Below are 26,532 nucleotides of genomic sequence, written 5' to 3'. Positions count from 1 at the left end.
GCTTCCAGTGATGGTGATAGTCAGTGATACTAAATACACATTAGACTCAAAGTTTTAAATGATGCTTGCCTTCTTGATTCATTTACACCCCTCAATAGTCAATGTATATTTATAGCATAAAAGTGCAGATTTTTTTAAACAAAGGCAATGCTCTAGAATTGTTAGAGAACATAATTTGTACTCCCTATGCCACACTCAACTCTGCAGGCTTTTGTATTGCATTAAAAATATTAAGTTCAAGAAGACATAATTTACTTTAGTGTTTATGTCGTTAGATTGTTACTAGTCAACATTTAAAGGACAAAATGAATTTCTAGAGTTGGTTTCTCTCATTGTCCTGGACCTTGGAAGTAGTTTCGTTTTCCAAGAGATGCTTCAAGGCCTTCCTAGTAACAAAGAAGACTTGACGTGACAAAATAAAAAAATAAATGTCATAGACAGCAGATTTCTCTGGCATTAAACATATGTACTCTTTTTAAAAGTGCTATTAAAAGGTATCCCTTGTTATGCCCTGCTGTGTGCTGTGCCCTTGGCAACTGCCTATCTTGTCTAACTTCTTGCTCACTGAGACAAAGTACCTGTGTGACTGGACAGTGGTGATGAAGAAGGTGAATACTACTGAAATAAGCAGCCCAATATCCAGTCCCAAGCAGATCACCGACAGAAATGTCACTATCCAAATCACCTTGGAGAAAAGGAAGACCATGAGGAAAATATGACACAAATAATCACCTACACCACCTTCCACCTTATCTTTTAGACTTGGAGAGCTGAAACTGGACCTACCTTTGATGTCCATAGAGAAAAGAAAGTGGAAGGAAAAAAGAGAGAATAAGAGAGTAGCTTCTTTATATTACTTTAGGCCACAGAGATAAATTTATTTACTAGCCTAAGGTTACAGGGCTCATAAGTGACAGAACCAGGACTAAAATCTGGTCCCCTGACTCATCTATTGATCTCTCCACTATGCTAAGTTTCCTATGAAGGCCAGGAGTCCTTGAAGTCCAGAAGACATGGGCTCATATCATGATGTGATTGAAGACATTCCTCTCAGTGCCTCCAGGTCATCAAGAAAATGAAATACTGGAACTGCTCTTTAGAATCATTAAAAGAAGTTTTCAACCAGGGAGTTTCCAACAACAGTGAAATCGCAGATCCAGATCAAAACAATTTGAAATTTCTATTTTGTCATTGCTTTTGCAAATAATTCTTTTTGTGCTAGAAGATAACTTGCTATAAATACTGAGTGTGATTATGTTTTACTCCATTTCTCTTATTCTCTTTTCTCCTACTTTCTTTCCTCTTCTATTCCTTCTTGATGAAAAGGAAATAACTCAGGCAGCACAGTATGGAACATGGAAACATTCATTTATTGTCAGAAGATCTGGGCTAAAATCACTGCTCTCCCATTAACTAACTGTGAGAACTTGGTCAAATTACTTGACTCTTTTGGGTTTAGTGTTCTTAACTATAAATGAAGGGAGTTGGATTGTCCTTCAAAGACCTTTCTAATTCTAAGATATAATAAGTATATATTCTCTTCGGACAATTTATATAGCCCTTCAAGTTCTGGACAGCACTTTCCCTAGGTCCACCTTGTGAGGTAGATAGCACATATAGACTTGTAAGATTTAAAGCAGGAAAAGATCATCCAGTTAAATATCCTTAGTTAAAAGAGCAGAAACTGAGGCCCAGAGAATTCACAAGGCTTCCTCAAAGTCATATAGATAGATCAATAGTAAGAATTAAGTTTTGAACTCTGGTCATTTGATTTTTAAATTCAATGCTATTTCTCACAATTGTTGGAGACATCCTAGACTTGTACCCAACTTCTGTAACCTCTGGAACTGCAGCCTGGATTCTAATGAGGGTTGAAGTGAGGGCAGAGTGCACCAAGCAAATGACCTGTTAGTGACTCCTAACCTCACTTCAACAACCCAGGTTCTGTGGGAAGCATGTTTTATCTATCCCAGAATGTGGTTACACTAATTAAGTCTGAGTATCCATTCAAGTTGTGTGTATTACACCCTTTATGTTGGATTTGAAGACAGCTACCTTAATTTTAAATTCACATTTAGTTTTATATATTGTAGTGAGAGCTCAAGCAAGATTACACAAATCAATTTTGTGAGGCTTTGCTCTTCCTTTTCTCCCACCACTGCACCACTCTATTATTTTTTATAATTTAATATTATTTTATAATCCTCTTTAAAATGAGTATTTGTGTCTTTTGTTTACTCTCTTTTCCTTATTCTTATTGTTTAACATACCTTTTAACCTTTTATCTGCACTGCCCTTTCTACACCAATGCTTGGACACTTACAAAATCATATTGGTTCTGTTTCCACAGTTCAGGAAGGTCCATGATGGTTGAAAGGAAGGGCAAGACGTTACTCAGAACAATACCAGCCAGTACAGCCTGTTGGAAAGAAGAGAAATTCTACTCGGTTTGCTTCTCCTTCAGTGGTGAAGCCCTAGATTACCCACATAGAAACTTGCAAGAAGAGAATGAAATATTAAGATCTGAACTTTAAAGAATACGTTCACTGAGTGTTTAGATAGTCCTTGTATTTCTTAGCTCTAGCTTAACTACATTCTCTAGGGACAATCCCTTCGATGAAATGACAAATTGCATTCACAGAAAGCTGTAATTTCAATTCCTCTTGTATTATAATTAAATGATCACAAAATATCATCAATATTTAAGAGCAGAACAAAGCATTTATTTTAAGAAAATTTTTTTTATCTTTATAATATCCCTAGGTTGATTTAAAGTTTCTTTTGTTTTTTTCCCAGTTTCATCTCTCCTGCACACTTAGCCTGGAAACAAGAGTCAATTTTATTACCTTCAACAGCTAGCTCTCAAATTGACCAGGTATAAAGGATAGGTAACTATCACTAAAAAACAGAACACAAATACACACACACACATACACACACACACACTTATCAAAAATAACCTCATCTTCCTTTCCAACAGAAACCTTCCAGCTTTATATTTTTTTATTAAAACTTTTTATTTACAAAACATATGCATGGATAATTTTTCAACACTGACGCTGGCAAAGCCTTCTGTTCCAAATTTTCCCCTCCTTTCCTCCATCCCCTCTGCTAGATGGCAGGTAGTCATGGTAAATATGTTAAATCCAATATATGTATACATATTTATATAGTTATCTTGCTTCACAAGAAAAATCAGATCAAGAAGGAAAAAAAAACCTGAGGAAGAAAACAAAATATAAGCAAACAACTACAGAAAGAATGAAAACCAGCTTTATCTATTAATAAAGAAGGCAGAACATTCTTTAGAGAATTTGGCCTGGGATCTTCACTGATCCTCTTAATAATAGGACATGTTGCTGGCTATGCTCTTCTATTAGGGCATCTTGGCATGGTGTCTGGCACATAGCAAATGCCTGCTGGCTCTATAATGCCCATAGTCTTCCTAGGGGCCAAGTATAGTCAGCATTGAATTTAACACAGTAGAATCTCAATGTAACCTGATATTACATTAATTCAAATATACCAAAAGCCAAATTATATCCCTTAAATCAAAACATAGCAACTAGACACAGTGAAAGTTTGATATAGTATGGTGATTTTATAAAGGGGATAGTATTCTGTGTTTAACATCAACATTACCAAGAAATTTTTTATAGCAGTGTACCTCAATAAATCTGAACAAGTGCTTGTTCAAAATTAAATTGCCGATTTATCCCATATTGCATAGAAACTAAAAGGGTTGGTACCAAAGTTTGTGACAGAAATTGAATTGTGAAGATGACTTGAGGATTTTGGAGATAAACAGTGTTAAGGATGAGTTCATTTTCACCTTAACTTTTATTAACATGAAACAAAAATGTCTCAAACAGGAAAACATACATGTCTTTTGGTTACAATAGGTCACAGACAGCAAAGAATGCTTTTTTATCCCATTCTAATGTGCATTTCATCACCTAGAACTGGCTAATTCAGCTTTGTTTAGTTATAATTTGAAGACGTACTGCTAACATTCACTACCAGTTTGGGAACTGTTACTTCAGTGTGCAACCAAGGAATTATAGCTATAAAAATATATGTATATACACATATTCACACATAAAACTATAAATGAAGTAAATGGGGTCATTTCTATGAGCCTTATCATACATTTTTAACTCTATTAGGGGTAAGAAAAAAAATCAAGGAAGGGATAAGATTCCTTCTTATGATATAGGGGAATACTAATAGATAAAAGAGAGATGGTAGAAACATTCATCTCTTATTTTGCTTCAGTTTTTCTCTATGAAGAATAATGATCTTCAGTCAGTGTTGAAAAATTACTCATGCATTTATTTTGAAAATAAAAACTTTAATAAAAAAAGGATTTGAAAAAAAAGTCTTGAAAAAGAATGAAGGTAGTTAACAAGAAATTGAAACCAGACTTAAGTGAGGCAGTGGGCTCTCAATGAGCTCAAATCTCTTTGTCCAGATATTCTGGGTACTGAGTGGTACCGAGGGGTATTATGGCTATTACCAGAGTAGTGAGAGAAACCAACAATCACTGAGTTGCTCATGATAATCTTTTAAAATTGTAAAAAGTAGGAGAGGTGTTGTAAGACTAGGTGGACAAATATTGTTCCAGTTTTCATATTGGGGGAAAGGATGCATAATTTAGATGGATACCTGTAAACCTGTGTCAATCCCTGGTACAATTCTAGAACTACTACTACTACTAATAATAAATATTATATTATCATAGGTATTATTAAACTATGCATATGATAATAAGTTATGCACATCATAACCATCAATCCCCCAAAAAATTTTAGAATGGATCATTTGTGAGCATTTAGAAAAGTGCTGAAATGGATATATTAAAACCAAATCATTGTTCATTAAGAACAAGAAATTTTTGTACAGATATAAGTTGAATTATTCAACCTCTGAGATCACTTAAAACTGAAATTCTGATTCTGTGAAGTTATAACAGGCTAATTTCCTTTTCTGAGAGGGTTTATATAGATTTCAAAGCATTAGTACTAAAAGGGGATTCAAAGCCCATCTATTCCATCCTCCTTATTTTATGAATGAGGAAACTGAGGCAGAGACAGGCAAAGTGACTTGCCCATGGTCATAAAGGGAAAAAAGCATCAGAGGCAGGATTTAAATCAAAGTTCTCTGATTTTATAGCCAGGGATCTTTCTATTATGACATATTGATCAGGAAATTATGTAGGAGGCATATTATATTTAGATTTCAACAAAACATTTGACAGAAATCTCTCCTGTTAGTCTCCTGGAAAAAAAGATGGAGTAATGAAGCCTGGATAATAGTACAGTTATGTAGCTGTGAAATGGTTTTGTTAATTATAAATGTTGAATTAATGTCACCTATAGATTGGTCTGTAAAGGAGATTTCCAGAACTATTCAAATGTTTATCAATTAATTAGGTGAAAACTTAGACAGTATGCTTATCCATTTTTTTTTTTCTTTTTTCCTGAGGCTGGGATTAAGTGACTTGCCCAGGGTCACACAGCTAGGAAGTGTTAAGTGTCTGAGACTAGATTTGAACTCAGGTCCTCCTGAATTCAGGGCTGGTGCTCTATCCACTGCGCCACCTAGCTGCCCCTAACAGTATGCTTATCAAATTTACAAATAACAGTTCTTGAAGGAATAGCGAATACATTAGTAGGAAGATTTAAGGGACAGGTAAATTCTCTGAGAGCCTCCAGAGCTGTGAATCACAACATCCGAAGGAGTTAGAGAGCAGCCTTTGCTGACACAGGTGTTACAGACTGGGAATGAAATAAATTGGAGGCTGGGGGAAGAGGAGAGGGGTCAGACAATGCAACAGACTCTCAGTCAGAGAGATCAGAGAACAGCAACTGCCTCTCAATCTCCTTGTGTCACCCTCTCACAAGAGGAGATACATTCTGCAGGTCTGGGTTGGATTTCCAGCAGCCATTGTCAGGTGGCCCCCATGTATTCCAATAGCTCTCCTGTATACCAACAGAAAGAATCTTGATCCCAAGTCCTATACTTGAATTAAAAACCTACTTCAGGTTTGTAGGATATGGAAGACATGAGTAGGGGTTTTGGTCAGGGGAAGGATTTAGCCTACAGAAGAAAAGATTGGATGGGGAGAAAGCAAGGAAGAAGAGGGACAGATATGATCACTAAGTTTGAATAAATGAAGGACATTTATATGGAAAAGGAATTAAGATTTGTGTAAAATCAATAGGCAGAATTAACAGGAAGAGAAAACTTCCTCACAAATAGAGCCATTCAAAATGGAATGGTTTGCTTCATAGGCCTTTTTACTGGAAACTAGATGACTATTTATTTATAATCTTCTAAATGGAATTCATACCCTGTATGGAAGTCAATCTTGATTAGCCTTGAAATCTTTACATACTGTGAAACTCAGTGATTCTTAAGTGTTATTATGTGAACTAGATAGCGGTTGTGGTTATCAATTGATTCACCAGGAGGTCAGCCAAGATAACATTAGGGTTGGACACAAAATTATAATTCAATTTTCATTTCCTGTCTTTGTCTTGTGCTTTAGTCCACTGGCTCTCAAAGTATCCTAGGGTATCTCAGAGAATCCTGGGGTTTTCTGAAACCCTTTCAGAGACTCTACAAATTCAAATTTAGTTTTTATTTCTAACATGGCAAATATATATAAATATAAACAAAAATTATTTGGACAGATTCTCAATAATTTTTAATAGTTTAAAGATACTGAGAACTATTTTATAGCCCATTATCAGACAGCTCTACATAGCAGCATGAGGAATCCTAAAGTTTATGGATTTATGAATAATCTCTAAACCTGTTAATACTGTAGCGGGCGTAGCCCCTTTAAGATTCCTTGTCTGACCTACCTTTGGGACAAGATATTCCTAAGGGAAAAGATCCGTATCTGAGCCAGTTTGGGCTGTACCCAGCCCCCAATTGGTTTGGGTTTTCAGCCCTCTTTGATACAAGATCTGGTCAAAGCCAGTTTGGGCTGTACCCAGCCCTCCCCTCCCCCCACCGCATCTGAGCTGGCTTGGATAAAGCCCGCCAAAAATCTGGCCTTCAAGGAATTAACCTGAGTTCCGCCCATGACTTCTTCAAGCAGATAAAAAGAGCAAAGCTAGAATCATCTTTGGTTCAGAGATTTGAAAGATGCCAGTTAAGATGCTTGCATCAGAGATTCTCTGTTCCCGCCACTTTCTGCGTATATCTTCCTCTATCTAATGCCTTTTACTAACCAGACCCTAACCTTGCTTCCAAACCTGGCAATAAACATCTTTTTACCCATCTAGGTTTTCGGGCCTGTAAATTCATTTACAGGGGACTCTCGCCACCACCAGACCTGATTTAACTTTGTATCCTTGCACCAAATCCTAAGGGGGTTGCAGGGGAGCTCCATGTGACTTCCTGTACCAAGAATCCTGCCACTAGCCTTCACTTAATCCTATTGAGGTATATACCTCATTATTAGGTATTTACCTCATGATTTGGTTCAAGTTACCTCATCATTTTGAGGTTCCCTATTACCTCATCAGTACTAAGAGAGTTCACATCATAATCATCTTAGGGAATTGCCCAGTTATGTTCTTACTTACATGTAAATTTCTGATGCTTAAAGTATTTTAAATTCATAGTTTTTTAAATTGTATATTTGTGTTCCCTATAAGACAGGCTATATAATTTTGGCTGGAGCAAGACTCTGTTTTCTGGCTCTCCTCTATGTATCTAGTAAAAAAACTTTTCCTGACGATGTCCACTCCGTGGCACAATCCTATGAAGTTTCCTAGACATTCTGATGACATTTGGATATTGTTTCCCCCTCATTTGAATGTATGTTCTTGGAAGGCAGAAGCTGTTTCTTTTTGCTTGTATTTGTATTCCTAGTGTTTAGTATAGCGCCTGACACACAGTAATTGTTCAATAAATGTTTTTTGGCTGACTGATTCATAATTTGTAACTTCTATTTAAAATATTAACCCTAGGGGGTAGCTGGGTGGTGCAGTGGATAGAGCACCAGCCTTGAATTCAGGAGGACCCAAGTTCAAATCTGGTCTCAGACACTTAACACTTCCTAGTGTGTGACCCTGGGCAAGTCACTTAACCCCAGCCTCAAAAAAAAAATTAAAAATAAATAAATAAAATAAAATAAAATATTAACCCATGTTGGAATATTAGAGAAGACAAGTGAGACTAAATGCTGTGTCCACAGAAGCACAAGTTACAAAGCATTACCTTTTGGGAAATGTCCAATACAGATGCAATTGTGAGAGTTTATCATACTGGTTTAAGTACTTGTTTGATTCTGCTGCCCTCTCACTTACATTAGGCAGTGCATAGAAATAATGACCCATCTTCAGCATCACTAGCAACGTTATACCGGCACCTACCAGAGCTGCAAACTGAGCAGAAAGAGCAGATTGAAGAAAGAAATGACCAGGAAGTACCCAGCCCTCAGCCCATTCATTTTGATTTTTTCCCCGGAGGGTCAGTGAATTACAATACTTTGCCCTAAGAGATTTACGCATAACCATGTACCACAGACTAGATATGAACTCATTTCACCAATAACCCATGGCACATAAGTCCAGGTACAGAATGGGTACTTGAAGAATGTTTGTGCTATGAATAATGAATATAGCCTCACAAATCATATTTTCCAAACCCATGAATCTTTATGTCCGCAGACATTTGCTATTCTCTAAATATGCTAAATGACTGCCTACATTCCTTCCCAATTTTGTTTCCCTATTTTAATACTCCCTATTTTAATTTAATGTAATTTAAATTACATTAAATTATTAAATTTAATTAAATGAATTGATTTTAATTTAGTAGTAATTTATTTAAAATGTAATATATATTATAAATTGTATTTATTTATTATTATTAATTCAATAAAAATTAAATTAATTAAAATGATTTAATTTAATTTAAATACTCCCTATTTTTAAAAGATCCAAATAATTTCCTTACTGACCATTCTAATTTCCTTGCTTTGGTTGTGATTTCTATAATTAGCCTTCAAAAACACCTACAGTGCATCCTGATAAAAGAAGCATGTGGGTCCAAAGCCAGTGTTCTAATAGACTTCAGGGGCCCTATTATAACAAATATGATGAATTATCATATGTATAATAAACAAATACATATACACATAATATGTATAATAAAATGATACACATATATACATATAGCATACTAAAATGCCATAATTTAATCAATGTATGTTAAAAGAATGAAAGATATTTTTAAAAATCACTTAGAAACAAATCTCTTGAATTGTCATCCTTAGGTCTTATCCTAAATCTTTTCTTTTATTTCCAAAGTTGCATACAAGACATTGCATTTGCTAAAAGAGATTGCTGTCTGCTATTCAACCAAATTTCTTTCTTTTCACATTATTTATATGCAGGCAGTCCTTGACTCACAAAGGATCTGCTAAAAGAGATTGCTGTCTGCTATTCAACCAAACTTCTTTCTTTTCACTTATTATTTATATGCAGGCAGTCCTTGACTCACAAAGGATCTGTATTTTTTTAAGGTGCAGAGAAAAAGAAATCTACCTCTGGTGATTCTACCTACCAATTTTCTCCCTATTTAAAACAAGTGGGAAGTGAAAGATCTTGAGAATTACCTTATTCTTTCTTAATATGGAGATAACTTCTCTCACACACCTAGATTTTCTATGTTGCTGATACCCAAGAATATCTATCCACCCCATTTACCATGAGACAGACTGCCTGCCTAGCTCCTTGCCTGAGAAGCCCTTATGTTAAGAAATGAAACAGGATCCGAATCTGTACCAAAATATCTCCTAAAATGAATTTTTCCAGATAAACTATGTGAAAAATGATAGCTTAGTGTAGTTGAAATTATCTTTTACTGTCTATTACAGTTTAAACATCCTTTTGAAAGGCAGACTGGGAGTCATCTTTTATACTATTAATTCTATGGGAAAATTCTTTTGGAGAAGCAAAAAAAGTTAGAGAGTACAACATGTTCATAAATTGAAGACTGTTTGGAATTCTAATTGTTCCATGAAGTCTTAAGTCTTTTCCAGCAAAGTGGGATAGTGACATGTTATCAGATTGATGTCTTCAATAATGACCCCAATATGTATTTTCAACAAATGTATCTAAATAGTATAAACAGTTTTGTATAGTGCTGGGAAAATTCTATTTTAACCAAATTCAAGGAATTCACATTTATTGTTATATTTATTCTTTTTGATGGTTCAGACACCAGATCTCTAAGGAACACCCAGTGTGAATACTCTCTTGACTGAGGTTTGACTACCAACTCTTCTGTAACTTATCTTTTTATTATTATTTTTTAACTTTCTTTTGGTTTTAAGTTAAAAATTCTCTCCTCCCCTCCAGTCATCTCCCCACCTAATGAAAAGGCAAATAATTGGATACTCATTTTATATATACACAAATGTATATATGTATGTGTGTGTGTATATATATATATATAATATATATTATATATATAATATATATATATATAATAAATTTATATATATATATATATATATATTATATATATATATATAATATATATATTTATATATATATATATATATAATATATATAAAAGAGCCAAGCTAGAGCTCTCTCTTTGCAGAGGGTCTAAACATGTCAGCACCATCCCTGGCACCAAAGACTCTCTGTCCACTGGAATCCTATTTCCAGTGCCCTTTTATCTCTACCTTCACCTTTTTCTAATTAGACTTTAACTTTACTTCTAAACCCCAAAATAAATCAATCTGAAAGGACTAGTCTTAAAGGGACCACAACCCACAGCATTATCACATATTTCAAATGTGATATCACAAAAATCTTAATTTCATATCATCTATGTTGTGACATTATCCATTCCATGCTGGAAGAGAGTTGCCTGGGGCAATGAGAGTTAAAGAATTTGCTCACATTCACAAAGCTACTTATATGTCAGATACAAGACTTAAGACAAGGTCTTCCTGATACCAAAGTTGAAAATTATGCTGTCCCTCCCAAAATTACTATTACAAAGGAAATCACTATATTAAGTATTGTATTAAAAAAAAAGTGACCCTTGCTTTTATTTGGAAGTCTTTTTCTATTATGTAGACACTTTTATTGTATCAAGATATGATCTATGATTCTACATGTTTTCCCTTGAGCTGCCTTTTACATACTATAGTGATACCATTTCCTCCTTCTCCAGACTTCTAACCAATGTAAAATTTACAATATTACATTGTAAGCTAGCTTGAGCCTAAGAATCACAAAATAACAACAACAAAAAAACCTAAAACTATTTACTTACCTGTTGCCTCCCACCTGATTTTTCTTGGATAACAGTTCTGGCAATAGCAGAAGTGAACACAAAAGATTTGAAAAATGAGCTGACAAGATTGCACAGGCCAATGGCTACCAATTCCTGTAAAACAATTGTAAATATTTTAGTCCCATCCATTATCTCCAAACTCTGAGTACCTTTGGTTATACAAGCCATTATTCTTAGTTCTTATTTAGAAGAGTACACCTGCCTTCTAATGACTGAGGGAGGAGGATTCTGGAAGATGGCCAAATAGGTCAGTAAATTTCAAGATCTCCATATTTCCCCCACAAACAGAACAAATTTGAACCACAAAGTGAACAGAGATTGGTGAAAGATCAAGAATGAAAAAGAATGTTCATTCAACAAACTTGCAGATTTTCAGGACTTTCTTTCAATCAAACTCGAATTCAATAGAAAATTTAACATATAAGAGCTAATATCAAAGATCAATTTCATGTTCATATTTATGTCATGTTCATGTTTATGTATGTCTAATATTGACATTAGCAATTGGGTAGCTCAAAAGAAAGACAAGGGGAGAATTAGAGTAGGCTCTAAAAAAAGCAAAACCTAAAAAAAAGGTAAAAATACTATGTTATAATACATGATGATCAATTCTGATGGACATGGCTCTCTTCAACAATGAGATGAATCAAATCAGTTCCAATTGTTCAGTAATGAAGAGAACCAGGTACACCCAGCAAAAGAACTATGGGAAATGAGTGTAGATCACAACATAGCATTTTCACTCTTTTTGTTATTGTCCGCTTGCATTTTTGTTTTCCTTCTCAGATTATTTTTATCTTCTTTCTAAATCTGATTTTTCTTGTGCAGCAATTGAATATGTGTGTGTATGTATATATATATACATACACACATATATTGTATTTAACATATACTTTAACATATTTAACATGTATTGGACTAATCTGCTTGGGGGGGAAGGAAGAGAAAATTGGAACAGAATGTTTTACAAGGGTCAAAGTTGAAAAAAGTACCCATGCATATATTTTGTAAATAAAAAGTTATGATAAAAAAAAATAGAAATACTATTTTATACAAATGAGGAGCAGAGGAAGAACAGCAGAGAGGCATAGAGGAGGGCTCTTAGTTCTGAAAATCTACTCATATTGGGAATGGGTTAATAGGTAACGCTACTGAGAAGGGTATTGCACTCTCCAAAACATATAAAGAAATAAGAAGGGTGAGGAATAGGTGAAGAGAGAAGTAAAGGGTAGGGAAAGAAGACAGGGGAAGAATCCATGTAGGGAGAGGTTAAATAATAGGAAGGCAAGTTAAGGAGCAGAATTATAGCAAAAGAGTTAGCAGGGATAGGAAATAAAAAAATCAAACTTAAAAGGTTCAATTAAGGGAGAAATGTGCGTTATATGTCAGCCATACTGATAATGTACTGGATGTATGTTTGCATGTGGTGGATGTGTGAATATATGTATGTGTATGTATAGATATGTATGTATGTGTGTGTATAGATATGTATGTGTGAGTGGGTCTCTGGATAGGTATGAGTGTGTGTGTATACATATATATATATATACATATATATATATATATATATATATATATACACAGATAGATATATCTGTATGTGTATGTGTATGTTTAGGAGGGGTGCATGGCTGTGTGGATGTGTACATGTATATGTATATATCTATATATGTATATAACATATACCTGAGCTTAACTATAAGCCTGCTTGGGGAAAGTGGTAGGAATGAAAGAGAAAAAAAAGAATAAAGTTTTAAAAAGTGCACAGCAGAGAACAAAAAAATAGCCTACAAGCAAAAAAAAAAAAAAAAGGATAGATATTCATGAATATAATTTCTTCCACTATTATATAACCTTTCTTGAATTGATAATGTAATGCCACAAGTCTCCTTGAACTGCCCTACTTCAGTCATTCTGCCCCAAACTTCAGGCTATCATACCATTCTTCCCTCTTGATCATCAGAATAATAAGGATAAAAGATCTTATATTTTAGAATATCAGATGCTGCTCCCCATCCCAATCTATTAGATAACTTTCCCTATCAGGATATCAGATAATCTTCCCATCTCTGGTGCCTCCCCATTCCTCACCCACTCCCCATTCTGTCATTGTTTCTGACTCCCTATAAAGAATCTCTATACCCCACATTTGATACTGGATACTTGGAGATGAGAATCCAATCCAGTCAATTGACTTACTCTCCAATAAATTAAATAATTATAATTCTCTAATCTCTATCTCGCCTCAGTTTCTCTGGCATTACAATAATTTATTGTTATATATTTTGAATCCTCTCATGTTCTAGTGAGCATTTGACAATGTTCTATTCTGTTTTGTTTTTCTTTTCTGCTTTTTATTTTGTTATTTTTTGCTGAGGCAATTGGGGTTTTGCTGAGGCAACTTTAAAAGTGACTTGTCCAGGGTCACACAGTCAGGAAGTGTTAATTGTTTGAGGCCAGATATGAACTCAGGTCCTCCTGACTTCAGGGCTAGTGCTCTATCCACTACACCACCTAGCTGCCCCTGTTGAATTTTTAAAAAAAGACTGAGGGGTAAGAAGAAAAATAGAAGGAAAAGAGTTTAAGCTTTATTTTATACACTATAAATACACCTGGTTTATGAGACCACATCTATAAGGGAAATAATATCCAAATAACTTCACAAGAAAGTAGTTCCTTGCTCTTCAAAAATGCTTTAGTTATAACATTAAGGTATTTTCTAAACAATTCATATTGTCTCCATAGATAGCAGAGACAAATGTCCCCTAGGCATTAGGGATCCAGAAGTGAATTGTTGACTAAGAATATTCTCTAAAAAAGAACAATCAGATTTTCACAATGGCAAGATCCGAAAAGAAGCCAAGGATTTATGAGCCAAGCATTGGTAGAGATGAGCCTATGCTCTTACCTGGTTAGGATTGATATTGTAGTTATGCAAGGAAGCAATCTTCTTGCCTATAAAGATGAGCAGAATGTAGCTCACCATGGACAAGGAGAGAGCATGACAAACAATCATGTGCAAAAGCTTCAGCTCAGCTGGTTCAGGATATAAGAAGCTGCCAAAAGAAAAAAGAATTGGAAGTAAGAAAGTTGGGTTTCAAATACAGTTTCATTAGTGGAAAATAGATGACCCTGAAGACATCCATCATTGATTTCTCAGCATCCTAGTAGTTTGATCTAGAAGGAGGATGATATAAAGATGGGAATGAGAAAATCCAAAATATAGTTTCAGCTTTTCTTCTCACTCTAGAGAAAGTAACTTTTTTTCTTTGGGGCTTTTTATAAATTTAGGGTAACAATCTCTACAAGGATTTAGCAAAGTTAAAAATGAAATAGTAGTCATAAAATGTGATGCTACAAACATAAAGAACACTAAGATTTTCTAAGAGATATAATTAAATTTATTAAATTTTAAATTTTTTTCACTTAAGGATTTATTTTATTTCTTTTTGAACTCTTTACATTTCCCTCTCCCATTAGAGAAAAAACAAAAACAGAAACAAAAACCTCTCCTAACAGATATGCATAGCCAGGCAAAATAAATTTCTACATTGTCCAAGACTGGTCATTTTCAATAAAGAATATTTTATAAATACACAGTTGGTCTTAGTGATAATTATCATTGAGTTTCCAAAGCTAGATGAGAGGATCTCATCTAGGGGAATTTTTGAACAGCAAATAGATGAACTGTGCCTCAATGGACAATGTTATTTCCATAAACGGAATTTTGCCATTAGGCTACTAAATGATGATTTTTTAAATTTTTATTTTTTATGATAGCTTTTTATTTACCAGATATATGCATGGGTAATTTTTCAGCATTGACAATTGCAAAACCTTTTGTACCAGTTTTTCCCCTCCTTCCCCCACCCACTCCCCCAGATGGCAGGTAGAGCAATACATGTTAAATATGTTAAAGTATATGTTAAATACTATAGATAGATAGATGTCCATACAATTATTCTGCTGCACAAAAAGAATCGGACTTTGAAATAGTGTACAATTTACCTGTGAAGGAAATCAAAAATGTAGGTGGACAAAAATAGAGGGATTGAGAATTCTATGTAGTGGTTCACATTCATTTCCTTAAGTTCTTTCGCTGGGTGTAGCTGGTTCAATTCACTATTGTTCTATTGGAGCTGATTTGTTTCATCTCTAAATGATGATTTTTAATAACATGGGATATTGTTCTTATGGTTCAAACTTGAAGTAAAACTTTACGTCTAAATTGTCATAGTTTTTACTTCTGTGAACTGCTAATAGTTGAAAATAAATCTTTTAAATGTCTTGGAAACAGTTTCATTAAAAAAAATGCAAATGTCTATTTAATACTCTTGAATTATACTTTCAGCAAGTTCAAGTACATTTAACTTTGTAGAGTTGTATACCTAAGACATAGAAAAAAATTCAGTCTTAGTAAAATAGATATATTTTATATAGCATCCTTCTGAAGGACTTTCCAGTAAGTACTTGTAGGTTAGGTTCCCCAGAGGACTACTATCCCAGATTTAAGGTATTCTATTAGTCTGCACTCCTAGAACTAACATTCATAGGCCCCAATCTTTATTTAACTAGAGAATACAATTATCTCAAAGCAAAGACACTTACTGAAATGGCATAGTAAGAAATAAAACATCTCTATAAACCTAGAGTACAAATATGTCCAAAATCAGTATAAATGGGACTGAGTAGATGAAGTATTTCTCAGTATTGAGTCACATAATCCCTATTCCCAGAGCTGGGACTTTAGGGAAGTCATATGATCTCTGGAGGGATGAATGTTAAACCCTGGGATACAAGAAGTTGCAGGAAGTGACCTGTGGAAGGCAGCCAACATTGATGACCATTGGTCAAGGATGGTTATATCCTTTTAGTCTATCCATTGAGAAGGCTCGAATATTGCTTTTAAACCCTGGACAAGCCTGAAGCTTGCCAGGTTCCAGGAGTACATGGCGGAAGTCAGGATGGCTGCCAGGTGTGACTGGGCCTCTATCTGCAAGGATTAAATAAGTGCTTTATATTTGTACCTGAAAATATCTCTGATTAGTTAATTTGGGAAAGAGAGTCTTGCACCCTTCCTGTCCCAGACAAGTGGAAAGAATTCATGAAGTAGCACAAACATAGGGAATAAATATGACCATGGCACATGTGTGAAAAGAGGAGTCAGATCTTGCACTTTCCTATCTGAAAATATGTGGTCCTTATATCCTAATTAAGTAGGTGAGTATTTGGCTATCTGTTGCTAGATACATATTTTTTGTTTCTTTTATCTTTTCTGTTACTGCTGACTTTCCTGATAGGTATCTTTTTTTTGTGTGAAGAGTTACCTACTCTACCTATTCTAATTACTGGGGACACAAATGGTTGGAGTGATAGATGGCCCCAGATGAACTCCAATTTGTATGCTGAATAGGCTCATTAGACTCCAGGCCATTATTGAAATAATTACTAATCAGTTGACAAAGGAACTGGATTTATTAGCAGATCAGGCCATTAATATTAGAGAAGCAACCAGCATAGATTGGCATGAGACTACTTGTTGGCTAAAGAAGGTAGAGTTTATGGGAAATTAAATCTATCCACTTGCTGTGATTAATTGCTGTGTGAAAATTGAAAATAATGGACAGGTGGTGAAGGAAATTGCCAAAGATACCAGAAAATTGACCCATGTCCCATTCTAGACTTGTCCTCACAATTTAATATCTCTTGTTGGTGTTGGTCTGGAGGCAGCTGGTGAAAACAGATTCTTTGGTTCCTGCTGATAGAAAGTGGAGTCATACTATTCCCTGTCTTTCCTCCTCTATGTGATACAGTTTATCACAAGGGTAGTACAAACATCACTGATCAGGATGGCAAATATTTAACAACTGGGAAAGGGAGGGCCCGTTAAGACCTTTAGTATTAAAAAGATGGAGAATAGACCGTAGCAGAGAAAAAGGACAAACCAGATCCAGAGGGATTGGAGACTAAGAAGGGGATGGTTGAGGAAATACATAAAGAATGATGTGAGAGATCTTCAAAGGTTAATAAATAAGAGGAGGGATTGAATGCTATATAATGAGTGATGCTCTCTCATAAGAATGTGGCCTTTACCTATGCCCCAATTGTGACTTGAGATTTTTCAATAACAAATTGAGCTAAAAGCTGTTCAATTATCTTAAACAAACATTTCACTCCTGTCTCTCCCTCATTAACATTTAAGTACCTAATACAGTAAAAAGTGTATTATTGACTAGTATTTTTTGTTTCTGGACTCTGGATTAATTAGAACTCCCCAGTAAATAAGAGTTCAGAAGGGAAATGGAGGCTGGTTAGGGTCTATATAACCTTGTGTTTTTCAGTTTTCAGTTTGCACTTCTCTAATGACACCTTCTCTGTTAGGAGTTACCCTTTCTGGCAAGATAGTAATAAATCTTTTTTTTTTTTTTGCTTTTTACCTCGAGAGTCTCTGATTTTAATTTGGCTAAGAGTTACTGTTCTACACACCATCTTTTTGAGCAAGATCTCAGTTCTAGGTAGTGGACCCTCAATACCTTGATAACTTGACAACTTTCAAGCTGGATTCTACAAATACATTCTTTCTCAGGTTACAATGCAAGTGCATGTCTCCTATAGTTGTATGTTTCTGCTATAAGATATCATTGTTGATGGAGAAGAGGGGCAAAGTTCTTTATCTCTGCCAACCCTCAGCTGAGTTTCCTTGTCCTTTCATATGCAAATGAGCTTCTTGGAGTCAGCAATGGGCACATTCTTGTTACAAAGTACAAATAGTGTCCCTGATTAGCATTACACTTGAAAAATTTCTTTTGATCTTGGCCACAAAAATCATAATACAAATAATACAAAAAGGGAGAAAAGAGGCCAGAGTAAGTATTTTCTCTTACAGGATACCCTAGATCAGGGGTCCTCAAACTACGGCCCACGGACCAGATGTGGCCTGCTGAGGACATTTATGAGGCCTGCTGGGTTATGGCAAAATCAGACTGGAAGTGAGGTTCTACCTAAACTCGCGTTAGCAACGCACACTTCCGGCACTGGGTTGAGGTGGCCGAGACAGAATGTGAGGCGATACCGAGGTGAGGTGACTTCCCAGGTCCATAGTTCCCATTGAAATACTGTTAAGTTGGTTCATTTAACTTTACTTCATTTTAAATATTGTATTTGTTCCCATTTTGTTTCTTCACTTCAAAATAAGATATATGCAGCGTGCATAGGAATTTGTTCATAGTTTTTGTTTTTACTATAGTCTGGCCCTCCAACAGTCTGAGGCACAGTGAACTGACCCCCTATTTAAAAAGTTTGAGGACCACTGGTTTAGATGATGAAGAAAAGAAAAAATGGGTTTTAATTTCTTTAGTATCCTCATTCTTACTATTCAGAATGGAAATCTATGTTGTTCAAATATCTCCTTCATAGGTAATCTTTCAACTGTGAGAAAGGAGACTAAAGTAACAATTCATTTTAATAGGCATAAAATATTCTATTTTTGTATTAGAACCAGTAATATTTCCACTTTGACCAGTGGGGCAGACATAATGAACTGATTGCACTTTATTTCATAAAGAGATGATTAAGATGTATGCAGTTATCTTTTCACACTAATTTCTTTTTCTGAGTTAAATTTTGCAGAACAGATGTGCATCCTAACTTTTTAAAATCTGTTCAAATTTTCTTTCTTGTTCCCACTACAATGTTTCTCCAATGAGACATGGAGGTGATGATGGATTGTTAAAGGCAATGTCAATTGACCATGGCTCTGACAGGTCAAGAAGCTGAAAAGGTTTCCAGTATGTGCCCAATAACGGACTCCATATGTATATTGTCAGAATCATTCTAAATAGAACAATATTCATGACCAGAGGGTTACTCACTAGGCCTAGATGAATACTTCTAAGAATATGTCCTAGAAGCTTAGCTCTAGAGATAAGTCTCAATACCCTGGATTTGATCAAATAGCAGCAAAGAAGTGACTGGAAAAAACACATGCAAAACATGAGAAATTCTGTCAACAAAACATTTTAAGAATCAGAATCAAAGATCTCCCTTGAGCAATTCACATCAATTTTCTTGTAATGAGTTTTTCTCATCTACTGAAGATATTGAACTACTTGATATGGATCATTATTCATAAAAATATAAGATATCTGAATTAACTAATAGAGATTTAAAATAAACTCATCAAAGAAGACTGAATATAACACAAATAAACCACTAGTTTTGGGCTTTGGAAAATGCCCCTGACCTCATTTTTATTAATTATTTGCTAGTCATAATTAAGAACTTATAACTAAACTTTATCAGATATTTAAAGAATAATTTGAATCTAAGTGATAAAAATTATCCTCAGTAATTAAGGAAGGAGGCATTCCACAAAAATTTTTTTTTAAAAATAAGACAAATATAGTCTTGATGCTTAAACTAAGGAGGGAGGAAACAAGAAATAGAAAATCAAAGAACAATTTTCCTAATGTGAGAGACGTGACCTCTAGTGAAGTTTCCTCAGTAGTACACTTATGTAACTAAAACTAAAACCAAAAAAACTTCAGTTTTACAACTCAAAATGAGGTAAATGCATAAGAGGAATTATATTGATGAGGTTAGTATTCCCTTGATTCCCGGTGGTGATGAGGTCAGTGGCAATAAGACAATTGTTAAAAATCTCCTTTTGGCCTGCTGCAGGTTTAAAGTGAAAGAATTCACTTAACCCGAATTATTAATTCCAAAAATGAAAGTTCATTGTTGCATAGAAACCAGTTTGCTAAGAGACTGACTTCTATAGTGGCAAAGTCCTATTGGGGAAATGGATTCTTGTACTGAGAAAAAAATGCCTTCTCAGCAGGCAGGGTCCTAGCAAATTGCTTAGGCCTCTGCAAAGAGTGAACCCAGAAACTGCCCTTTTAAGGAGTCTTGAAGCTTTAGGAGCCAAGGTTACCAGGTTTAGATGCTTATCAGTTTCCAGCCCAGATCTCCTATTGGAATTAACAACACTTCAAAGGGGTGCTATCTGACCAGGATTTCTAATTGAATCAAAGGCTTTAGCATTCCCAAAAGATAACGTGTCTGGGGGAAGGGGGATATGCCTTCCCCAGGAGGGGCTAAGACTCCAAAAGGGATCACAGGTTAAAAGGAAATACAGTTTCTTAAAGGGACAACTTCAGTAAAGGGAAGTTTCCCTCCCCCTTTAATATTAGCCCCCTCTCAATTGGGTGATTCTAAATTTGGTGAAAGGAAATGTATAATAAGGAATTGTATTAAACAGTGTTCTGATAGGTTATCAGATACTATGAATAATTAGGATAATCAAGGATTGATTTTGCCTTGCAAAGATTGTGAGCTCTCATCCAAATAGTAAGATGAGACTAGCAAGGGAAAAGCGTGGACTCTGCTGAAGAATAAAAGCTTTGGCACACTCCTTGGCTTTGGCTGTTTGGATGATAGAGCCTATGCCCTTTCTCATGAGAAAAAATAAAGACCTTTTCTGATTTGAATTTTTTATTCTGGTGGATTCAAGCATAATAACCTTATTTTTTGGTAACTGGAGCATAGCAGGTGATGGCCCAATATGCTCTTTCCAGGGATATATCCTTACATGCTCTCTTATGGGGTAATTTTACATGCTCTCTTTAAAGGAAGTACTAAGTGTTCTCACCACACACTAATGAATATTGATACAAAAATTTTAAATATTAACACCAAGATAATCATATAAATAACAACAATAACACAAAATACTGGTTCAAATATATAAAGACATTTATCATATCCCCTACCAAGAGATCATCAAAGTCAAACCCTCTTATTTTACAGTTAAAGAAACTGAAGAAACTTAGATAAACAATACAACCACAAAACTGGAATTCAAATCCAGACTTTCTGATTCTACATCCAGGTCTATTTACATAGCTTTCTTTCACACACAGGTTAGTGTGATGTTCAAATGAAATAATGTAAGTAAAAATACCTTATGAACTAGAAAGTAGCAGTAGTTATTGTAGCAACCATAGAACCATCTTCTGTGCTTTTTATTTGATTCCTTCATTTAGATGTGAAGTCATCCAAGGCTGTCTAGTAATACTACTCAATAAATGTGAAATTTTTTCCATTAGTAATAAAATGATAATCCAAAATGTAGATGATCTATACTTTGCTCCTGCTTTTTGTCCACAATGTGCTTCTTTGGGGAGTACACTTTTAGAATAACACAAAGAGACTTTGCTAATCCCTACCAATTCTATTTAAAATTAGAATGTATATATATATATATACATATATATATATGGAGCAAAGAGAGTTAGGATTTTGCAGGAAGTCTGAAAAATCAGGATGAGAATGAATAATAAGGCTAGTGTTGCTGGATTAGATTATATTGAGAGCAGAAAAGTTTAAGAAGCCTGGAAAGACAAGATAGGGCCAGTTGCAAAGGGCTTTAAAACCAAAGGTAGACATTTAGATTTGATCCTAGAGGTAATATGAAGTCATTAAAATTTATTGAGTAGGAGGGGATATGATCAGACCTGACTTTAAGGAAATCACTTTAATAGCTGAATGAAGGATTGGCTGGAATAGAAAGAGATTTGAACTCTATAAGTTGGACTCTGCTTGTTTTGTCAAGTTATTAGTTATGTAAGTCAGAACCTTTTCTAGATCTGAGATGTTGACACAACTAAGTTTACAAATCATTCTTTCACATTAAACAGATACATTTTATTGCTCAGGGAAGTAAGAACATAAATTCCTTAAGAGATTGTTTCATTCTTTATATTTATATCCCTGGTTCTTAATAGAGTGCCTGACACAGAGCAGGTACTTTAAAATAAATGCTCCTTGACAATTAAAGCAATTAATGAACAATTTCATCATATATCCTGTCCTGCATTTTCCAGAAGATGACTATTCTGATGTTAATCAAAGTAATCAAATTTCTCGCTCTGCTATTGCCTGAAATTGCCAAATGAGTTTATCGGATTATCCTGAAATTGAGAAGAAGTGGGAGGGACAGTTGGATGAACAATCTGGCAATAAGAAATTACTCACCTATAAGGAATCATATCAACAATGTGCTTGCTGGTTTCAGTGTTCATGTGGATCTTGTTTGCGATGATAGTGAAGGAAACAATCTAGATTTAAGGGGAAAAAAAAAGAGAGGGGAAGCAAGTATAACCATTTTAGGCCTATGCTTTGCTTACAACAGGGCAGGGGTTTAAAAGCCTCTGCCAGTGTGAACACCTGCAAACATAAAGGGCCAGTAACAAGAAAGAAATCCAGTTGAGAGGGGGCTAATATAATTCCTTTTTTGCATTTACCTCATCTTGAATTGTAAAACTTAACTATTTATTAAGAGTGTAGTCACTGAGGAAACTTCACTGGAGGTCATATCTCACATTAGGAAAATTGCTCTCTGATTCTCTATCTCTTGTTTTCTCTTTCCCTAGTTTGGGCATCAGAACCACATTTGTCTTATTTTTTAAAAGAATTTTGCTCTATATTATATAGCAAAAAAATTAATAAAAAAAAGTCAAAGAACCCATACTACCTTCCCTGACCTCTTCAGCATTAGGGCCAGAATAAAATGAACCACTTTTTAAGACTCTATTTGGTTAACAAGAACAATAAATGGGTTGGCTTTTTTTTTTTTTTTTTTTTCAAGCTCTCCAAACTCAAGACACTGCAGTGATTTGAGAGAGAAGTTGACTTGAATTCTCAGGATTTATGAACTTGAAAATTCATCTTAGCATGTGGCCACAGTAAAAATAAGGTTTTTCATAGCTTCTGATATTAATAAGAATCACAATCACAATTAATCTTTTATAGTCTAGAAAGTTCTCAATCAACTGAATTGTTTTTCATGTTTATTTCTCTCTGGAAACATCAATCCTTTCTTCTAGAAATTACCTGATAGGAAAAGAATTGAACATTCTGGTAACTGTTACCGCTTACACTCATTAAAGTAGAATCATAGAAAGAAGAAGCCAATATCTAAGTTCTGTAGTACACATGAAGAATGTTTTTACTTCCTTACCCGTAGGCTTCTTTCCTAGGATTAGCTCCAAAAATTAGACCAAATCTGAGTAAGATGAGAGTTGGTTTGTGGCATACTATGGATTGATGCTAATGATGACAATGCAACAAAGCAGAGGGAAAGTCTATAGATCAAATTAGATGAATAGCTCTAGACCACTTCTTGAATTCTTTATACTTGGCTTTATCATACCCAAATACATGGAAAAACATGAAATGGATTTCTAAGCACCATAACTTTTGAGTCAGCCCTCATGGTATTTTACATAGAATAAACAACATTAGAATAATTCCAACACTATCAGCTTATTTGCCAAGAATCACAGTTGGATTTTCCAAGGAGATTGAAAGATAGATGGGAAAAAAGTGGAACAGGTAGTCAGAATTTTTTACTTGCTGGCTATGTAAACCTAGTCAAATTGTTGGGCCTCAATTTCTTAATCTAAAAAACAGTGATAATATTACTTTCTTTTTTACTTTACAGGTATTACAAGGACCAAATGAGTTAACAGATAGGATATAATCTAAGTTAAAAGTACTAATTTTATACAAAGGTCAAGAATTATTATACATTTTATCTTTAAAGTTTATCACAGTGTGCATCTTTCTGGTTTTTTTTTTTTTTACCCTCCTTTGAGCTCTTCTTCTTTGTTTATATTTTTCCTAAATGCCCTTAAAGACAATTTCATTTAAAAATTTTTTGAGTTCTCTCCCTCTCCCCACCCCCAAAGCCCTCCTTGAGATGGTAAACAGTTTGATATACATTATACATACACAATCATGCAAAACATTTTTATAGTAGTCATGTTGTGAAAGAAGACACAGGCCAAAAAATAAATGAATAAATTTGAAATAAAGTAAAAAAATCTAGAATTGTTTTGGATTATTGTATTAAAGAGAATCACTAAGTAACTTGACATTCTTCATCATACAATATTGCTGTTACTAAATTCCTTTATTTTTGTGCATACGTGTCCTTTTCCTTTTTAAAAAAAAATTCTCTTTGAGATACAGACATATAGTAGTGGTATTATTAGATCAAAGAGTCTACACAGTTTTATAGTCCTTTGGGCATATGCTCTCTAGAATGGTTAGATAAGTTCAAAACTCTGATATCAGTGCATTAGTATCCTAACTTTTCCACATCATGGGACATTAGTCATTTCTATTTTAAAAAACACTAGAGAGCATAAGAATAAATGGAACTTACCTTGAAATAATAAGTAATATCTATCAAAAACCACCAGCAGCATTATCTCTAATGGGACTAAGCTAGATATCTTGCCAATAAGAGCAGAGGTAAAGCAAGGACGATCATTCTCACTACTCACCACAATTATTCAATATTTATCATTTTCCTATTCTATCATATTATCCAATTTGATAGGTATAAGGTGGTTTTCAGGGTTGTTTAATTTGGACTTTTTAAATCAGTAATGATTTAGAGAATTTTTTCATATTACTACGGAGAACTTTCATTTCTACTGCCTGTTTATATCTCTTGACTTTGTCAATTGGAAAATGATTGAAATTCTTATAAATCTGATTCAGTTCTCTGTATATTTGAAAAGCAAGGCCTTTATATGAAATACTGCAATGAAAATTGTTTCCTAGTTTTCTGCTTTCCTTCTAACCTTACCTGCATTGGTTTTGTTTGTGCAAAACCTTTTTAAAAAATAATTATAATTATCAATTTTATATCTTGTAATGCTCTTCATTTTTTTTCATAAATTCTTCCCTTCTTCATAGATTTGACAAGTAAGCTATACCTTGTTCCCCTAATTTGTTTTTATCTTACCTATTATGTCTAAATCATTTGCCATTTTGAACTTAATTTGGTATATAGTGTGATGTGCTAGTCTATACTTAATTTTTGTCATATTGTATTCCATTTTCCTAGAAGTTTTTGTCAAATAGTAAATTATCTCATCTCAAAAGCTTGGAACTTTATCAATCACTACATTAGTATAGTTATTTATTACTGTTTCTTATGTACGTATTCCACTGATCTATCACTCTTATTTTTTAGGCCAGAGATTGTTTATAATAGTTTGAAATTTGGTACAGCTAGGCCACCTTCCTTCACATTTTTTCATTTGATTCTGTCGATATTCTGGATCCTTTGTTCTTCCAAATGTATTTTAATATTTTTTCTAACCTTGTAAAATAATTATTGGTAGTTTGATTGATATGATACTGAATTTTCAAGTAAATTAATTTAGGTAGAATTATCATTTTTCTTATATTGGCTCAGCCTAACCATGAGCAACTAATGTTTTCCCAATTGTTTAGATCTGACTTTATGTTTAAAGTGTCTTATAATCATATTCATATGGTTCCTGGATTTGCCTTAGTAGTTAAGACTCCCAAATATTTTGTATTGTTTAGTAATTTTAAATGGAATTTCTTTCTCTTGTTACTAGACATCATTGGTAAAACATAGAAATGTTTTAATGTTTAATAGAAATATTTAAAATATAGAAATGATTTAGGTGGGTTTATTTTATATCTTGCAACTTTGCTAAAGCTGTTCATGATTTCAACTATTTTTTTAATTGATTCTCTAAATATACCATGTCAAGGTGAAGTGAAGTGTTTTCTCGTTGTTTATTCCAATTCCTTCAACTTCTTTTTCTTCTCTTATTGTTATAGCTACAATTTCTAGTAAATTCTTAAATTATCTCTCTTTTCCGGGGCAGAGATTTTTCTAATGAGATGTTTCACATTTTTGTTTTTTTGTTTTTTCATTCTTTTGATTTTATCTTATTATTAATATCTCATGGAATCATTGGCTTCCACTTGCCCAATCCTACTTTTTAAGTAATTATTTTCTTCAGTGGATTTCTGTGCCTTCTTTTCCATTAGGTCAATTCTACTTTTTTATTAAGGAGTTGTTTTCTTTAGTGAATTTTTGTGTATCTTCCCTCCTCCCATTTTTATGCTTCCTTTACTAAGCTACTGACTCTTTTTTCATGATTATCTTATATCACTCTAATTTCTTTTCTTCTACCTCTCTTATTTGATTTTTAAAATCCTTTTTGAGGTTTTTTGAGGTCTTCTAGGAATTCTTTTTGGATCCGAGACCAATTCACATTTTTCTTTGAGGCTTCACATGTAGGCATTGTTGTCCTTTTCTGAGTCTGTGTTTTACTCTTTTCTGTCTCCAGAATAGCTTTCTAT

At 34.2% G+C, this 26,532-nt stretch overlaps 1 protein-coding gene across 10 annotated transcripts in view; it reads right to left on the bottom strand.

The window, feature by feature from the left end:
* Window positions 1–26,532, bottom strand: part of SLC26A8 (solute carrier family 26 member 8) — a 159,441-nt gene that overhangs the window by 86,691 nt on the left and 46,218 nt on the right. For all 10 annotated transcript variants that reach the window (XM_074311139.1, XM_074311145.1, XM_074311137.1 and 7 more), the window contains 6 exons: window positions 22,369–22,451; window positions 14,243–14,390; window positions 11,314–11,427; window positions 8,325–8,402; window positions 2,324–2,419; window positions 579–685 (listed from right to left, as the gene is read on the bottom strand). In XM_074311139.1, the coding sequence (XP_074167240.1) occupies window positions 579–685; window positions 2,324–2,419; window positions 8,325–8,402; window positions 11,314–11,427; window positions 14,243–14,390; window positions 22,369–22,451 (626 nt within the window). The remainder of the gene's footprint in view (window positions 1–578; window positions 686–2,323; window positions 2,420–8,324; window positions 8,403–11,313; window positions 11,428–14,242; window positions 14,391–22,368; window positions 22,452–26,532) is intronic.

Source organism: Sminthopsis crassicaudata, chromosome 4 (assembly GCF_048593235.1).
Source record: "Sminthopsis crassicaudata isolate SCR6 chromosome 4, ASM4859323v1, whole genome shotgun sequence".
NCBI classification, from domain to species: Eukaryota; Metazoa; Chordata; class Mammalia; order Dasyuromorphia; family Dasyuridae; genus Sminthopsis; species Sminthopsis crassicaudata.
The sequence above is the reverse complement of the archived record's forward strand: the minus strand, read 5'-3'. Positions and strand labels throughout refer to the sequence as shown.